An 18,410-nucleotide genomic window follows, 5' to 3' on the forward strand; every position below is an offset into this window, starting at 1 on the left:
TCATTTATTTATTTATTTGAGACAGAGTCTCTCCCTGTCACCCAGGCTGGAGTGCAATGGCGTGATCTCGGCTCACTGCAAGCTCTGCCTCCTAGGTTCACGCCATTCTCCTGCCTCAGCCTCCTGAGTAGCTGGGACTACAGGTTCCCGCCACCTCGCCCGGCTAATTTTTTGTATTTTTAGTAGAGACGGGGTTTCACCATGTTGGCCAAATGGTCTCTATCTCTTGACCTCATGATCCACCCGCCTCAGCCTCCGAAAGTGCTGGGATTACAGGGGTGAGCCACCACACCCGACCTAATTTCTTTATTTTTAAATGAGTCATTAAGATTGCATCTCTTAGAATCCATGAACAGATGACGTGGATTTTATAGCTATTAGTACGCAAAAATGGATTTTCTAATGAAGATTATATATTTTCATTCTGTAAAATGTTCATGGATTCTGAATACAAAAAGATAATGCAACTTTGAACCTACCTCTTAGAGTATTTTAGGACTTTAGGGTTATGATTGCCATCTTGAGGTTATATTTTAAACCATCACATTTGCCTGTGTTCACTTGCTTCTATCTATGAATCTTAGTACTGTGTTTGTGAAATGGAATGCTTGCATTACCATTCTTATGCTTCCAGAGAGCCAGTCACATTACACGCAGGAGACATGGAAGATCCCTCTGGTTGCTTCACATTCACATCTGCAGGTGAGTTTCCAATGAAAGCACAGAAATAGGCCCTACAATGTCTCCCCATTTCCACGAGGGTAAAAGCCAAAGTCATTGCAGTATCTTCCAAGTCCTTTTTAACTCTCTGGCCTCATTTCCTGCTACTCCCTCTTTCATGCATTCTGTTTTATCCACTCTCAAACTGTTCCTTGAACATGTCAGACAGCTTCCATGTTAGGGCTTTTATGCCCTGTTCCCTTATGTTGCTAAAACCTCAGCTCCTTTAAAACCTTTGCCCAGGTGTCACTTTCCCAGTGGGACTTAATTGTCATCACCTCATTTAAAGATCACAACCAGCCAGGTGTGATGGCTCATGCCTGTTATTCCAGCACTTTGGGAAGCCAAGGTGAGTGGATTGCTTGAGCCTAGGAGTTCAAGACCAGTCTGGGCAACATGGCGAAACCCTGTCTCTAAAAGTAAATTAAAATAAAATAAAAATCACGATTTTCCCACACTTCCAGTGCTCCTTCTTCCTTTTATCAGTTACTCTTAGCATCTTCTCACATACTGTGTCACCCCTGTGAGACAAGAGCTGTGCAAGGGCAGATGTCTTTAGCCCTTTGGTTACTGGATATATCCCAGGTGCCTGGAGCCTTCCTGGCACATAGCAGGTGCTGAATAAATATTTATTGAATAGACAAAAGGAAAAGCAGAAGAATCAAGATGGACAGCTCTCCATAAAATTTCCAAAGAATTATAGATAAGATGATCTCCATTAAAAATTAAAAAGCTCCAGAAAGAAGAGATTGAAAGTCAACACAATTTGTTGATAAGCAAAGTGGCATAACTCAGACTAGAAATGGAAGAGAAAGATTAAAAACATCACAGGAAAAAGCTTTAGAAAATGAAAAATAAAATAGATGTGACTGAAATTATAGCCATGGAGAAAATTACACAAAAGGAATTTTTAAAAATAAGGACCAAAAATAATTATACAGAATATGTTAGATTTGGAAGGCAAAGGCAAACCAACAGACACGTAATTGGTCTTCCTATGGAAGAGAACAAAATAAATGAGAAAGAATGAAACTGTGATGATGATTATTCAACAAAAATGTAGTTATAAATCTGGACTGTAAATTGTAAATAGAGAAAATTGAGGTAAGGTAAAAAGAGATGGGAGAAAGATAAATTTTCATTGTTTTTCTTAGTGTCAATATACAGTCATGTGCTGCATAATGTTTTGGTCAATGACCATGTCATATACAACAGAGGTCCCATAAGATTATAATAGAGCTGAAAAATTCCTGATACCTGGTGATGTTGTAGCTATCATAATGTCATACCACAGTGTGTTACCTTTTCTATATTTGGACATATTTAGATAAATAAATACTTACCATTATGTTACAGTTGCCTACAGTATTCAGTACAGTAACATGCTCTACAGATTTGTAGCCTAGAAGCAATAAGCTATATAGCCTGTATACTATCTAGGTTTGTGAAAGTATACTCTATGATGGTCGCACAATGACAAAATTAACTAACAACGCAATTCTCAGAACATATCCCCATTGTTAATTGTAGCTATATTTATAATCAAAATGTAATATTCTTAAATAAAATAATTGCAAACTCTTAATTTTTAAATAATCTTTGGCTTGGGGAAGATCTTTCAGGAACTAATATTTTGAAGAAAAGAACATTTATGTGAAGTTAATTCCTTCAGGTTTACTTCGTTTATATGTTTTTTACTATTGTTTCAGTGATTACTCAGGACAGTAAAACATTTATCCTTGCCTTATTATATTGATATAAATGAATGCTTTTACCTTTTCTCATACATTGGCAGTACCTTAGAATATATTAACTGCATTCACTATCCTTCCAACTTTCATACAATTGTCATATATTCTAATTAAAAATATGAATTATAAAAATATGAATACCACATTTAATTATTTGTATTGTTTTGTACGGTTAATATTCATTTAGAATACCCACATATTTACACTTAACTTTCTGGTATCATTTTACTTATGCCTTTAAAGCTTCTTTTAATGTAAATCTGCTGGTGATAAATTCTCTCCATTTTTGTTTTTCTGAAATTGTGTTTATTTCATCCCAATTTTTGAAGAATATTTTTGCTGAGTATAGAATTCTAGATTGGCATTTTTTTCTTCACTTTGAAGATATCACTTTCCATTGTTTTCTAGCTTTCATTGTTTCTACTAAGAAGTCAGCTGTAAGTTTAATTATTGCTTATTTAAATATAGTCTGTTCCTTTTTTCCCCTTTTGCTTTAAGATTGTTTTTGTTTTTGATTGGTTTGTTTTAGCAGTTTTTATTCATTTGTGCAGATATGATTTCTTTATGCAGATAAGAAGAATTCACTTGGAGTTTGAAGTAATGCTGCTTGAATCTATGGAAGTCTATGCCTGATAAGCCCATTATCTGGACCCTATAGATCTATGTCATTATTTATATTTTTTTTTCTTGATTTTCTGCCATATCATCTTGTCTCCTTATATGCCTGGTTATTTTTATTGTATGACATATTATATATGAAAAGTTGTACAGATGATTTCATGCTATGAATGAGATTACCTTCCTCTAGCAAGCATTCATGCTTGCATTTGGTAGACAACTAAGGCATCCAGGTCAATTTAATCACATTAGAAAGAGGATTTGAAGCTAGACCTCAGGATCCCAAGGGCAGGTCTAGTTTCTGTTCACCCTTATTCCTAAGGTGTAACCCTTTTCAGTTCCAACCCCAAATCTTGGGTATTTAGAAGAATGTCCACCTGTCCCTCCACCATTGGGAACATTTTCTCATGAAAGCTTGACTTTTTGAGAGGTGCAGTGTACTATTTTTAATTAATTCTGTCCTTTTACTTTTATTCTTGCAAACTTTTAGCAAGTCCATCTGTGAAAAACTCAGCTTCTCGTTCATTCAATTCTTCTCCTAAGAAGTCTCCAGTGCACTCACTCCTAACTAGTTCAGTTGAAGGTTCAATAGGTTCCACATCACAATATAGATCTGCCAAACCTATTCATTCATCTGATTCTGTTAAAGGTAAGAAAGATCTGATATCATTGATGTGATTAATTGATTTCCTACACTGCTGAACTGTAAGTTCTTTTTACTCAGAATTAAGGTTTTGCATGCTGCTCTCATGTGTAAGCTCTAACTGATTCTGTGTAATTTAAACAGGTCTTATTTAAATAGAACAGCTATTGTGTACCATGCAAGCCTTAGTAAATGTACATAGATATTATATGTAAACATTATCTCTCTATTTCTCTAAATGAATAATAAACATTTTTGCCTCTATTTTATTAAAAGATTTTGGATCCTCTTTTAAATGCTGTGAACTACTTTTCTTTCTTATTTACATTCTTTGAAATCATAGCTCTTATTCAGTCTCTGCCTTAGTGAGTATAAGTGCGTACCATACAAACTTTTCAAAATTTTCTCATTTTTAATATTTTAAGTTAGTTTGTTATTTGATAAGACAAATGAGAAAAAAATGTTTGATTTAGAATAAATGCCTGGTAAATAAGTGAGAGTTAAATATTATGTGTTGAATGAACTTGAAGTATTTCTCATCATGTATGACAGTGACCAAACAACTCCAGTGTTCTATGACATCATTCCCTTTTGTAAGAGATAAACTAGACAAAGTTGTATTATCATCAAGTTATTTCTTAGTCTTTTGAAATTCTATAGCTTACACATTTCTAGATCCTAAAAAATACCTAATCACATGTTAGTACATTTTTTACATCTTTTTTTCTGTACTTGTGTCCTCTTTCATCTCTTATGTTTCTAAGCTATTCGTTTACTATCTTCTTCAATTTTAACTGTGAAATTACTTTCCTGTTCTGTGGTGGGCAAGTGTGTGCAAACCTACCCACAAAGACTGAGGAAGCTGAGAGGCTGAAGAAAGAGACTGACAAATCCAATTTCTCAGAAAGAAACATTTAATAGGGACTTAAGATTGGAGCCATGTCTGTGTCTCTGCAGCAGTGAAACAAGGTGGTGGATCCTTGTACCACTATCCCCGCAGACGCAGGGCCTCTATACCATAAGTAAAGGGTATACATGCCTCAGAAAGGATGAACAGGACAATTGCTTAAGGGTAGAATTTATGGCAGGTACTTGCTACCTACCGTACAAGGAAACTGGAAATCTTGGATGCCTTCCTGGAACTGGGATTAATCAGAAGTCAACTTGGCAGATTAGCATCCAAGATGGAGTTGCTTCGGCCTCCATGTTACCTTTTAAAGCTGTGGTTATTGCAGGAATAGAGCAATGCTGCTTGACACTTTATTATTAATTTTTGTTACATAAAGGCATAGCATTTTCTTCTCACCCCCAACCCCCCGCTTATTGTCAGATACTCATCAAACCTATATTTTATATTATTTATGTTAAAAACTTCTGGCTGGGCGCTGTGGCTCATGTCTGTAATCCCAACACTTGGGAAGGCTGAGGTGGGTGAATCACCTGAGGTCAGGAGTTCAAGACCAGCCTAACCAACATGGAGAAACCCCATCTCTATTAAAAATACAAAATTAGCCAGGCGTGGTGGCATATGCCTGTAATCCCAGCTACTCAGGAGGCTGAGGCAGGAGAATCGCTTGAACCCGGGAGGCAGAGGTTGCAATGAGCTGAGATCCTGCGATTGCACTCCAGCCTGGGCAACAATTCTGTCTCAAAAAAAAAAAAAAAAAAAGAAACTCTCCAAGAAATTGTTTCTCATTCTCTTAAACTGAAGTAATTCCTAGATAATTGCCTTGAATGCTGTAATGAAAAGGGTATTTTTTGATAAGAAAATTAACCATTAAAAATATTGTCAAATTTATACAGCTAGGCAGGGATTAAGATCAAAATTTAAATCTTCAGATTGTCAATTAAGTACTTTTAGAGGTTGACAAAACAGCATACTGGTAAGAGAATAGCTTACATGCTCCTAGGCCTTCTTTAGTTGCCACTGCCACATTTGTTCTAGGTTCAGTGTGATCATGTTGGCATCCATGCCACCCTCTGCCATCATACAATAACATTCTCGTTAGGTGACAGAACTAACGTGGGCACTGGCCTCACATACCTTGAAAATGGTGCAGTTTCTATATTAGATCATACTCCCTCAAACCCCAAGTTAATCGAACTACTCAGGCTTGGTACGAAAAGCTGTCATTTATAATGCAGAATGCATCATTAAACTTGAAGTGTTCTTTTCACCCATCTTATTTAATATTATGTAGTTAAATAATGATACATCGGATTGGTTTGAACAAAATCAAATAGGCTAGCATTGCAATATTTAGATAAAACTCATTTATCTCTCTTTTAAAATCATGTTTTAGAGTTTCCTTTAAGTGTTATAGCTCTTTTAGAATTTGTCATGAAAAAAAGTTCCCTTTACTTTAAAGAAAAATTGTTTAGCCTTTAATTCAAAGATTTCTAAAAGGAAATGTGGAGTAGACTTTTAATATCACATCTAAGCAATTTTCTAATAGATTCACAGTCTCCGCCAATAGAAACAACAGGAAAAACATGCAGGAAGCTTCAGAACAGACTAGAAAGCTTGCAAACTCTGGTAGAAGATTTACAGCTGAAGAACCAAGGTACAGTGTACGTTTTTGGAGAGATCTTCCTCGCTCATGAGAATGTTCACCTTCTTTACAGATTAAGCCTCCTGTCTATAGACCTGCTGAAAGGGTATTGAATTAACAACTGTAAACTGAAGTCTAAATATAAGGGTCTTAACCATTAATAGCCCCTGGATTAATTGTGTGACCATGGGCAGGTCGCTCTTGCCCTGCTATACTCTCTTATCTAATGGCGATGACAATCCTGCTGGCCATCCCTCAGGAGGAGTGGTTTTGAGGTTCTGAGTGGTTTTTCACATGGGACTTTCCCACACACCGTCTTTCTTGTTGCTATTATGTCTGTAGATAAGCATTTATACAATAATAGCCAAGAAAAGAGTATAGTCAATAGCAAGAAAGCAAAATAATGGTATTTATCTTTACACAGGATTTAAATTAGCATAGCACTATAAGACACTATGCCACCCAACGAATCACAAAATAAAAAGAATCCACTTCTAAAAATGCTAAAACTATTAGAATAAGAAACTGTTCTAATCTGCAGATGACCAGCAGCTTTTTGGGCATAAGTTCTAAGTACCATGAATATGGGGGAGCCCTCATGGTTCATGCTTTTATAACCCGCCTTCATGAATCCAGGAGCCTTTATCAGAGAGAAATGAATTTTGAAGTACATTTTTTATGCCATCTTTTCTATCCCTAGAAAACAATAAATTGCTGGGTAAAGGAAAATACTATTCTAAGAACGAATCTTCATAAAATAAACTTAACCTTATTAATAATAATAGTTGCTATTAACACTTAATTGAGCACTTCCCAACTGTGGGCCAGGCCTTGTACTCAGAGCTTCACTTACGTTTTCTTCATGTGATTTTCACAACAACATTGGGAAATGGGTACTGTTATTACAGCATTTGAAAATGAGGAAACTGAAGATAAAAGAACAGTCAATAAATTCCAAGTCACAGTGAAGAGTAGATCGGGGACTTGGCCTCTGCAATTTCTGACTCCAAAATCCACATGTTTTTAATATAGTAAGGCTTTAGCAAATTGTTGTTGAAGAAAATTCCAAGTCCCCGTGATAACCCAAGACCCCTATGTATATGAACATTAGGAAAAACATTTGGTTTTAAGTTTATTGTGAATTTGTGGGGTTTTAGCATTTTTTTAAAAATTTCAATAGTTTGTGGGGAACGTGTGGTGTTTAGTTACAGGGAAAAGTTCTTTAGTGGTGATTTCTGAGATTTTGGTGCACCCATCACCCAAGCAGTATATGATGTATCTTTTTTCCCTCACCCACCTCCCACCCTTCCCCCAAGTCCTCAACGTCCATCGTATTATTCTTATGCCTTTGCGTCCTCATAGCTTAGCTCCCACGTATAATGAGAACATACAATGTTTGTTTTTCTTTTCCTGAGTTACTTCACTTAGAATAATGGTCTCCAACTCCATGCAGGTTGCTACAAATGCCATTATTTTATTCCTTTTTATGGCTGAGTAGTATTACATGGTGTGTATATATATACATATATATATTGTATATATACACATATATACTATATATATATAAAATATATATATATTTACATGGTGTGTATATATATATATATATATACACACCATGTAAATATATCATATATATATATACACACACCATGTAAATATATATATATATAAATATACATGGTATATATATGGGGGAAGAATGGGAGGTGGGTGAGGTGTGTGCATATATATATAATATAATACTATATATATATACACCATGTAATAGTCTCTCTCTATATATAGATAGATAGATAGATATAATTTTCTTTATCCACTAGTTGGTTGGTGAGCATTTAGGCTGGTTCCATATTTTTGCGATTGTGAATTTTGCTGCTATAAACATGCGTGTGCAAGTGTCCTTTACATATAATGACTTCTTTTCCTCCAGTAGTGGGATTACTGAATCAAATGGTAGTTCTACTTTTAGTTGTTTAAGAAATCTCTGTACTGCTTTCCGTAGTTGTTGTACTAGTTTACAGTGTAAAAGTGTTCCCTTTTTACCACATCCACACCAACATCTGTTGGTCATATTTTTAACTTATGTCATATTTTTAAATTATGGCCATTCTTGCAGGAGTAAGGTAGTATCATACTGTTGTTTTGATTTGCATTTCCCTGATCATTAGTGATGTTGAGCATTTCTTCATCTGTTTGTTGACCATTTGTGTATCTTCTTTTGAGAATTCTCTGTTCATGTCCTTAGCCGACTTTTTAATGGGATTATTTGTTTTTTTCTTGCTGATTCGATTGAGTTCCTTGTAGATTCTGGATATTAGTCCTTTGTCAGATGCACAGTTTGCAAATATTTTCTTCCACTCTGTGGGTTGTCTGTTTACTCTGCTGCTTATTTCTTTTGCTATGCAGAAGCTTTTTAATTTAACTAGGTCCCATCTATTTATCTTTGTGTTTGTTGCATTTGCTTTTGGGTTCTTGGTCATGAACTCTTGTCTAACCCAATGTCTACAAGAGTTTTTCTGATGTTATCTTCTAGAATTTTTGTGGTTTCAGGTCTTAAGTTTAGGTCTTTGACCCATCTTGAGTTGAAGTTTCATTCTTCTACATTCCACTTGCCAATTATTCCAGCACCATTTGTTAAATAGGGTGTCCTTTCCCCACTTTATGTTTTTGTTTGCATTGTCGAAAATCAGTTGGCTGTAAATATTTGGCTTTCTTCCTGGGTTCTCTATTCTGTTCCATTGGTCTATGTGCCTATTTTTATACCAGTACCATGCTGTTTTGGTGATGTTAGCCTTGTAGTATAGTTTGAAGTCAAGTAATGTGATGCCTCCAGATTTGTTCTTTTGCATAGTCTTGCTTTGGCTATGTGGGATCTTTTTTTTGTTCCTTATGAATTTTAGGAATGTTTTTTCCAGTTCTGTGAAGAATGATGATGGTATTTTGATGGGAATTGCATTGAATTTGTAGATTGCTTTTGGCAGTATGATCATTTCCACAATACTGATTCTACCCATCCATGAGCATGAAATGTGTTTCCATTTGTGTGTGTTGTCTATGATTTCCTTCAGCAGCATTTGTAGTTTTTCCTGTAGCAATTGTTCATCTCCTTGGTTAGATATATTCCCAAGTATTTTATTTTTCTTGCAGCTGTTATAAAAGGGGCTGGGTTCTTGAATTGATACTAAGCTTGTCATTGTTGGTGTATAGCAATGGTACTGATTTGTGTACCTTGATTTTGTATCCTGAAACTTTACTGAATTCATTTATCAGATCTAGGAGCTTTGTGGATGAGTCTTTAAGGTTTTCTAGGCATAGGATCATATCATCAGCAAACAGCAATAGTTTGACTTCCTCTTTACCCATTTGGATGCCCTTTATTTCTTTCTCTTATCTGAGTGCTCTGACTAGGACTTCCAGTACAATGTTGAATAGCAGTGGTGAAAGTGCGCATCCTCGTTTTGTACAAGTTCTCTCGGAAAATGCTTTCAATTTTTCCCCTTTCAGTATAATGTTGGCTATGAGTTTGTCGTAGATGGTTTTGGTTACCTTGAGGTATGTCCCATCTGTGCCGATTTTGCCGAGGGTTTTCATTATAAAGGGATGCTGGATTTTGTCAAATGCTTTTTCTTCATTTTTTGAGATGATCATATGATTATTGTTTTCAATTCTGTTTGTGTGATGTATCACATTTATCAACTTGAGTAGGTTAAACCATCCCTGCATCCCTGATATGAAACCCACTTGATCATGGTGTATTATCTTTTTGATATGGTGTTGGATTCAGTTAGCTAATATTTTGTTGTGGATTTTTGCATCTATGTTCATCATGGATATATATATATATATATATATATATTTTTTTTTTTTTTCGATACGGAGTCTTGGTCTGTCGCCCAGGCTGGAGTGCAGTGGCATGATCTCGGCTCACTGCAACCTCCACCTGTCGGGTTCAAGTGATTCTCCTGCCTCAGCCTCCTGAGTAGCTGGGATTACAGGCACATGCCACCATGCCTAGCTAATTTTTTTTTTTAAGGTGGAGTCTTGCTCTGTTGCCCAGGCTAGAGTGCAGTGGCACGATCTCAGCTCACTGCCAGCTCTGCCTCCCGGGTTCACACCATTCTCCTGCCTCAGCCTCCCAAGTAGATGGGACTACAGGTGCCCACCACCACGCCCGGCAAATTTTTTGTATTTTTAATAGAGACAGGGTTTCACTGTGTTAGCCAGGATGGTCTTCATCTCCTGACCTCGTGATCCGCCCACCCCAGCCTCCCAAAGTGCTGGGATTACAGGTGTAAGCCACCGCACCTGGCCACTCCCAGCTAATTTTTGTATTCTTAGTAGAGATGGGGTTTCACCATGTTGGCCAGGCTGGTCTCGAACTCTTGACCTCGTGATCTGCCCACCTTGGCCTCCCAAAGTGCTGGTATTGCAGGTGTGAGCCACTGCACCCAGCATCATCATGGATATTGGTCTGTAGTTTTCTTTTTTTGTTATGTCCTTTCCTGGTTTTAGTATTAGGATGATACTGACTTCATAGAATATGTGGATTTTTGCATCTATGTTCATCATGGATATTGCTCTGTAGTTTTCTTTTTTTGTTATGTCCTTTCCTGCTTTTAGTATTAGGGTGATACTGACTTCACAGAATGATTTAGGGAAGATTCCCTATTTCTTATGTTTGAAACAGTTTCATTAAGATGGGTACCAATCCTTTTTTAATGCCTGATAGAATTCAGCTGTGAATCCATCTGGTCTTGGACTTCTTTTTGTTGGCATTTTTTAAATTACTGTTTCAATCTCACTACTTGTTATTAGTCTCTTCAGAGTTTCTGTTTTTTTTCCTAGCTTAATCAGGAGGGTTGTATATCTCCAGGAATTTTCCATCTCCTCTAGATTCTCTAGTTTGTGCACATAAAGGTGTTCATAGTAGCCCTAAATGATCTTTTGTATTTCTGTGGTATAAGTTGTAAAATCTCTCATTTCATTTCTAATTGAGCTTATTTGGGTCTTCTATCTTCTTTTCTTGGTTAATCTCACTAATGGTCTAATAATTTTATCTTTTTAAAGAACAAGCTTTTTGTTTCATTTGTCTTTTGTATTGTTTTTTATTTGTTTACTTCAATTTCATTTAATTCTGTTCTGATCTTTGTTATTTCTTTTCTTCTGCTGGGTTTGGGTTTAGTTTGTTCTTGTTTCTCTAGTTCCTTGAGGTGTGACCTTAGAGTGTCTATTTGTGCTCTTTCAGACTTTTTTATGTAGGCATTTAAGGCTATTAACTTTCCTTTTAGCACCACTTTTGCTGTATCCTAGAGGGTATGATAAATTGTGTCACTAGTTTCATTCAGTTCGAAGAATTTTTAAATTTTCATCTTGATTTCATTATTGATCCAAAGATGATTCCAGAGTAGATTATTCAATTTCCATGTATTTATATAGTTTTGAGGGTTCCTTTTGGAGTTAATTTCCAGTTTTATTCCACTGTGGTCTGAGAGAGTACTTGATATCATTTTGATTTTCTTAAATTTATTGAGACTTGTTTTGTGGCCTATCATTTGGTTTACCTTGGAGAATGTTCCATGGGCTAATGAAAAGAATGTATATTCTGCAGTTGTTGGGTAGAATGTTCTGTAAATATCTGTTAAGTCTGTTTGTTCTAGGATATAGTTTAAGTTCATTGCATTGTGTAGGTGCATTGTTTTTTTTGTTGTTGACTTTCTGTCTTGATGACCTGTCTAGTGGTATCAGTGGAATATTGAAGTCCTCCACTATTATTGTATTAGCATCTATTGCATTTCTTAGGTCTAGTAGTAATCATTTTATAAATTTGGGAGCTCCAGTGTTAAGTGCATATATATTTAGGATTGTGATATTTTACTGTTGGACTGATCCTTTATCACTATATAATATCCCTCTTTGTCTTTCTGAACTGTTGTTGCTTTAAAGTGGGTTTTGTGTGATATAAGACTAGCTACCCCTGTTCGTTTGTGGTATCCATTTGCATGGAATATCTTTTTCCATCCCTTTACCTTAAGTTTATGTGAGTCCTTGTGCATTAGGTGAGTCTCTTGAAGACAGCAGATACTTGGTTGGTAGATTTTTATCCTTTCTGCCATTCCGTATCTTTTAAGTGGCACATTTAGGTCATTTACATTCAATGTTAGTATTGAAATACGAGATACTGTTTTGTTCATCCTACTAGTTGGTGCCTGAATACCTTGGGTTTTTTTTTCATTGTGTTATTGTTTTATAGGCCCTGTGAGATTTATGCTTTAAGATGGTTCAATTTTAGTGTGTTTTGAGGTTTTATTTCAAGATTTAGAATTCCTTTTAGCATTTCTTAGTGATGGTTTGGTACTGGTGAATTCTCTCAGCATTTTTTTTTTTTTTTTTTTTTTTTTGGTCTGCAAAAGACTTTATCTGTCCTTCATTCATGAAGCTTAGTTTTGCTGGATACAAAATTCTTGGCTGGCAATTATTTTGTTTGAGGAGGCTAAAAATATGACCCCAGTTCCTTCTGGCTTGTAGGGTTTCTGCTGAGAAATCTGCTGTTAATCTGATCGGTTTTCCTTTATAGCTTACCTGATACTTTTACTTTGCAGCTCTTAAGATTCTTTCCATCATCTTGACATTAGATAACCTGATGACCGTGTGCCTAGGTGGAGATCTTTTTGCAGTGAATTTCATGGGTATTCTTTGAGCTTCTTGTATTTGAATGTCTAGATCACTAGTGAGTCTAGGGAAATTTTCCTCAATTGTTCCCTTAAATAAGTTTTCTAGACTTTTAGATTCCTCTTCTTCCTTATGAACACCAATTATTCTTTGGTTTGGCTGTTTAACATAATCCCAGACTTCTTGGAGGCTTTGTTCAATTTTATTAAATTCTTTTTTCTTTGTCTTTGTCTGATTGGGCTAATTTGAAAGCCTTGTCTTCAAGTTCTGAAGGTCTCTCTTCTACTTGTTCTAGTCTATTGTTGACACTTTCCAGTGCATTTTGTATTTCTATAAGTGTGTCTTTCATTTCCAGAAATTGTGATTGTTTTTCTTTATATCTATTTCTGTGGAGAATTTTTCATCCATATTCTGTATTGTTTCTTAGATTTCTTTAAGTTGGTTTTTACCTTTCTCTGGTATCTCCATGAGTAGCTTAATCAACCTTCTGAATTCTTCATCTGGCAATTCAAAGATTTCTTCTTGGTTTAACTGCATTGCTGGCAAGCTAGTGTGGCCTTTTGGGGATGTTATCAAACCTTGTTTTGTCATATTTCCAGAATCGCTTTTCTGATTCCTTCTGATTTGGGTAAACTATTTCAGTGGAAAAGCCCGGAACTCAAGGTTCAGATTCTTTTGTCCCACAGGGTGACCCCTTGATGTGGTGTCCTCCCCCTCCCCCAAGGGATGGGCCTTCCTGAGAGCTGGACTGCAATGATCATTATTGTTCTTGCACATCTAGCCACTCAGTAGGGCTACCAGGCTCGGGGCTGGTGCTGGGAAATTTCTGCAAAGAGTCCTGTGATGTGATTCATCTTCAGGTCTCCCAGCCGTGGATACCAGCACCTCCTCTGGTAGAGGACGTAGGGGAGTAAAGTACACTCTATGAGAGTCCTTGGTTATAGATATGTTTAGTGTCCTGGCTTAATCAAATACTGATTATGCTAGCAGTGATATTTTCACATGGACAGACTTAGTACCTCTGGTTAGCCAGAATGTTGCAGGCAGTGGAATTAGCTGCTGTTTTCTTCTTCCTTGGTACAGGGTTATTCTATCATTTCTATCATGAGTTACTGTAATGTCCTGAGTTGGTTGGCCTCCAGCCAGGGGGTGGCACCTTCAAGACAGCACAAGCTATGATAGTAGACAGGGGAATGTAAGCTTGCCCTAAGTTGGCCAGGATAAGTATTTGGGTTTATCAGGTGATGTGCAGGGCCATCAAGCTCTCAATAGTTTGTGTGTTTTGTGATCAGCTACCAGGGCAGGGAAAAAAATACCATCAGGTTGGGGCAGAGTTAGGTGGGTCTGAGCTCAGACTCTCCTTGTGTAGGGCCTGCCGTGGCCACTGTGGGGTACGCAGGGTGGTTCTTGGGCCAGTGGAGTTATGTTCCAGAGGTGATTTTGGCTGCCTCTGTTGCCAAGGAAGTTGGGGAAAGCCTGTGCGATAGGCCTTACCTAGCTCCCACACAGTTGGCAAGGCCAGTCTTGCTCCTACCATGCCCTGCTAACAGCGCCAGTGTCTCCAGGCAGCCAGTGCAGGGTGGTGGTTGGGGGTGGCGGGCAGATCAGACCTTGCCCGTGCTATAAACTTCCCCACTGACAAAGCAAGTATGGCTTTCAGGTCTCACCTGCCCCTTCCTGTCTGCCCACACTGTCAGTAGTGGCTTCTGTGCTCCTTTCTGTAGCATTTCCCATTCACCACCCAGATTCCGCTCAAAAGAGTTTGTGCCCAGTTGAAATTATTACAGAGTTCAGTTGGAAGCTTCTTTCACCCTGTGACCACTCCCAAATTCTGCCAGCCACCTTTCCCGAGGGCCCCTGTGAGATATAGTCAGGGATGGCTTCCCTGGGCTCGAGCTGGAGAATGGGAGTGCCTCCAAGGCTCTTCCCACTGCTCCTTCTACTTTTATATTTTGCGCTAAATTTGTTCCAGCTCTAGGTAAGGTTAAATCCTTCTCCCGTAATCTGGATTTTCAGGTTCCCCAATGGGGGTATTTGTTGAGAGGCAGGATTTCCCCCTCCACACTTTGGGAACTCACAGTTTTTTACCTATCTTGTGGAATTTGCAGTGGCATGCCGCTTTTTTCAAAGGATCTGTAAATTCTTTTGGTTTTCCCAGTATGTTCCTGCAGTGGCTCTTGGAGCAAAAGTCAACAGTGTGAGTCTCCACATGTTGCTCTGTCCATCCAAGTTGGAGCTGCACGTTAGCCCTGTCTCCTATCTGCCATCTTCCTCTGCACATCTATTGTGAGTTTTTTGAAGGAAGATGCATTATCTTATTGATCCTATTTTTACTCACACCATGGCATATGTTTCTGAATTTATCTGATGTATGCCACCAAATAATAATCCACATGGAAGACATATATTTATTTACAAAATAAAAAGACCTTTTTGCTGAATGCAGTGTCTGGATGGGACGCCTCTTGAAAATTCTAAAACAAATATTTTTAGGGGGAATTCTGGGAGGACTGTCAAAACTTGAAGTGCATTTACGCTTTGACCCAGAAATTTCACTTCTAGCAATTTATTCTATAAGAAATGATTGTACAAATGCACAGAAGTGTTTATACAAAAGTGTTTATTATAGCAAGAAAGAAAGAAAGAAAGAAAAGGATGTTTAGAAAAAGGATGTAACCTTTTTTAGTCTGTTTACTAAATTCTAATACATTTGTATAATGAAATATTAGTAAATACTATGCAGTTACAACAAAACATAAGCTGAACTGGAAACTTATTGACGTTTTGTTATATGAAAAAGAAGCTACAGAACAGTCTATAGCATATGTTTTCGTTTGTGTAAAGAATAAAACATGTGCACATTCATGTATATGTGCAGATATTCACCAAATTGCTTATGGTAATGACCTCTCGGGTGGAGGCAGATTCCAGCAGATTGAGGGAGCAGAGACAAAGACTGACCTTCATCTATCTTTGTGTCCTTCTGAGGTGTTTGAATTATTTACAATTAGTATTACTTTTACAATTATCATGCCCATTTAAAACAACTGAGGCTGGGCACAGTGGCTTATGTCTGTAATCCTGACACTTTGGGAGACCGAGGCAGGAGGATTGCTTGAGGCCAGGAGTCTTAGACCACCCTGGGCAACATAGAGAGACCCTGTCTCTACAAAATAAATAAGTAAATAAAACACCTGAAACACTACAGATTTACCCTTAGCTCTCTTCCATAACACCAACCTTTTCAAAATATGCTACATCACAATTTTTAAGAATGTCTTGAGCTCAGAACATGTCTATTCTATACTATCAAGCTGATCTTTTAAGTAGCACATAGTAGAATTAAAACCTAAGTAGATTTTGTTATTCTAACTGTTTATCAACATTTTCAGCAATGTCTTCAATGATCAGAAATCAAGAAAAGAGGATACAGAAAGTAAAAGACCAGGAAAAAATGTTACTAAAATGACTCGTTGCTTGCCTATTCTTTACAGAGGAATGAGGCCCAATTAATTGTGGTGTTACTTGTAATTAGTGCCCTGTGTACTTTTTCTTTTTATGTGAAAATTTAATAAAAGATACCCTGTCTTGTAAACTCTATTTTGAAATAAACTATTCTTGAATCCCTCACAGTAAAACTTCAAATATCTACTAGCTAGTATTCATACATTGTAACAATTAATACCTATAAAGTATTCATACATAATAAGGTATAATTACCTTATAAGGTGATTAATTATAAGATATAATTTGTGCTTATTCTAATATATTGGAATAATTGTGGTTTTTTATTGTTACTGGTCCCAAGACAATAGAATCTATTTTATTTTATTTTATTCTACTTAAATTTTAATTTAATTTAAATGTTTTATTCAATCTAATTTAGCTTCAAAAAAAATCTGGGGGAAGAACTACTTTCACATGAAAGTGAAAGATGTGGTGTAATACCAAGGACAGAGGACAAATTTCAGCATACTAACAGGGACTCATTTTGTGACTATGAACTCACTGTTCTGTCAATATCAGTGAGGGTAATCAGATAACCTAACATCAGGGCCCCCAGTCAAAACTTTTACAAAAGTTTCCCTTTTTTGCATATTAATAATAGTAAAGAAAGAAAATGATTTTGTTACTCTTTAGCAAGTTGGTAACTTCTAGATTATATCTATTCAGTCTGCTTTAATTAAATTTTAATAAATTAGGGGGGTTTATATGTGAACTAAATAAAATGAGAGAAGAACAAATACAAAAATGTATCAGTTGTGTCAAAACATCAGGGACAATGTGGCAGATGGCTAGCTGTCCAACATGAATCTTATGTTCCTGTTGTATAACCTGGAATTGTCACTGAGAAACAGCTGCCCAGCAAGAGTCTCTATTTCCCAATCCTGCCTCCCCTTGTATATGGGTGTGGCCTGAGGGTTCTCATTAACAGAATGTGGACAGAGCAATATGTGGCACTTTCAGGTCAAAGTGTTAACATGCATGGGTGTTCTTCCTAACTTTATTTTCCTCTCCATGGGCTGGATGCAGAGGACATGAGGGTTATTATAGGGGATGGCAGAGCCACAGGGCAGAAGGGAGTCTGGGTAACTGAATCTCTGCAAGGAGGGGAGCTGCCCTCCTGCCAGGAAGACTCACTGCTGACAGTTACATGAGCAAGAAATCGGCCTCTGGTGCTGCAGCCTTCTTAAATGGATGGTGTCTATTACAGCAGCTAGCAGCAGCCCTAACCTATGCAGACAACAAATGGAGTAGGGCATGCATGCTCTCACCAGAAGATCCTCATGCTTCTGCTCTCAAGGACAATGTTAGAACTGTAAGCACATCCAATTTTAAGTGAATTTTTAAAATATAAAGTGTAATATTTCTCTCTTAGATCAGTTGGCTTTACTGAAAGATTAATTTTAATTTTACCAGGTAGTGATAAAATAGCCAGTAATAGAATTCTAGAGAGACTTTTACTTAAATTGTTTTACCTTTAATTTTCCTCATGGGCATGTTTGGGCATTCCATGCAGTAATGGTGAATGCCTTCTGCAGAGCTTACTGGTACAATATAAAATTCATTATGAAGTCTGTAAACAGTACACATGAATTTAACATAAAAGTGCTATGAGCCAAAAACTGTCAAACATAGTTCTTTTAAGCACTTTCTAATGCTATTTTCAGTTGGGTTTATTCTTTTCAGCAAAGACCATCTGTTTAAAAGGATTAAACATTATTTCACTGATAGATGTTAAACTTATTAAAAGTTATTTTAACATGTAAGAATTCATTTTCAAGTACAGGCGTGCTGAATTTCCCTCCAGTCAAAGGTGAACTTTGAGAATAAATATTGTCAACTTTTTCTCCAAAGGGAGGAGAAAAACAGAATCTTCATGTCTTCTGTACCTTTTGATGTTTGCTTTTCTGTATATGTCTCTTATTAGTGGAGGAAAATATTTGTATTTTA

The 18,410-nt window shown here is 36.8% G+C and overlaps 1 protein-coding gene across 39 annotated transcripts in view; it reads left to right on the forward strand.

Annotated features, from left to right (window-relative positions):
• The window catches only part of CCDC158 (coiled-coil domain containing 158), a 108,949-nt gene extending 92,393 nt beyond the window's left edge, over positions 1 to 16,556 (forward strand). For 28 of the 39 annotated variants that reach the window (XR_010156559.1, XR_010156560.1, XM_054682953.1 and 25 more), the window contains 4 exons: positions 635 to 702; positions 3,580 to 3,738; positions 6,189 to 6,296; positions 16,349 to 16,556. Coding sequence is in view for 36 of the 39 variants with exons in the window: in XM_054682953.1 (XP_054538928.1) it covers positions 635 to 702; positions 3,580 to 3,738; positions 6,189 to 6,296; positions 16,349 to 16,425 (412 nt within the window). In the remaining 3 variants the exon portion in view is untranslated. Of the gene's footprint in view, positions 1 to 634; positions 703 to 2,879; positions 2,909 to 3,579; positions 3,739 to 6,188; positions 6,297 to 15,114; positions 15,243 to 16,348 lie in introns of those variants that run through there. The other 11 variants (XM_016951573.4, XM_054682970.2, XM_063809530.1 and 8 more) reach the window with 2 other exon arrangements.
• Positions 16,557 to 18,410: the final 1,854 nt, after the last annotated feature.

Source organism: Pan troglodytes, chromosome 3, assembly GCF_028858775.2.
Source record: "Pan troglodytes isolate AG18354 chromosome 3, NHGRI_mPanTro3-v2.0_pri, whole genome shotgun sequence".
Classification (NCBI taxonomy): domain Eukaryota; kingdom Metazoa; phylum Chordata; class Mammalia; order Primates; family Hominidae; genus Pan; species Pan troglodytes.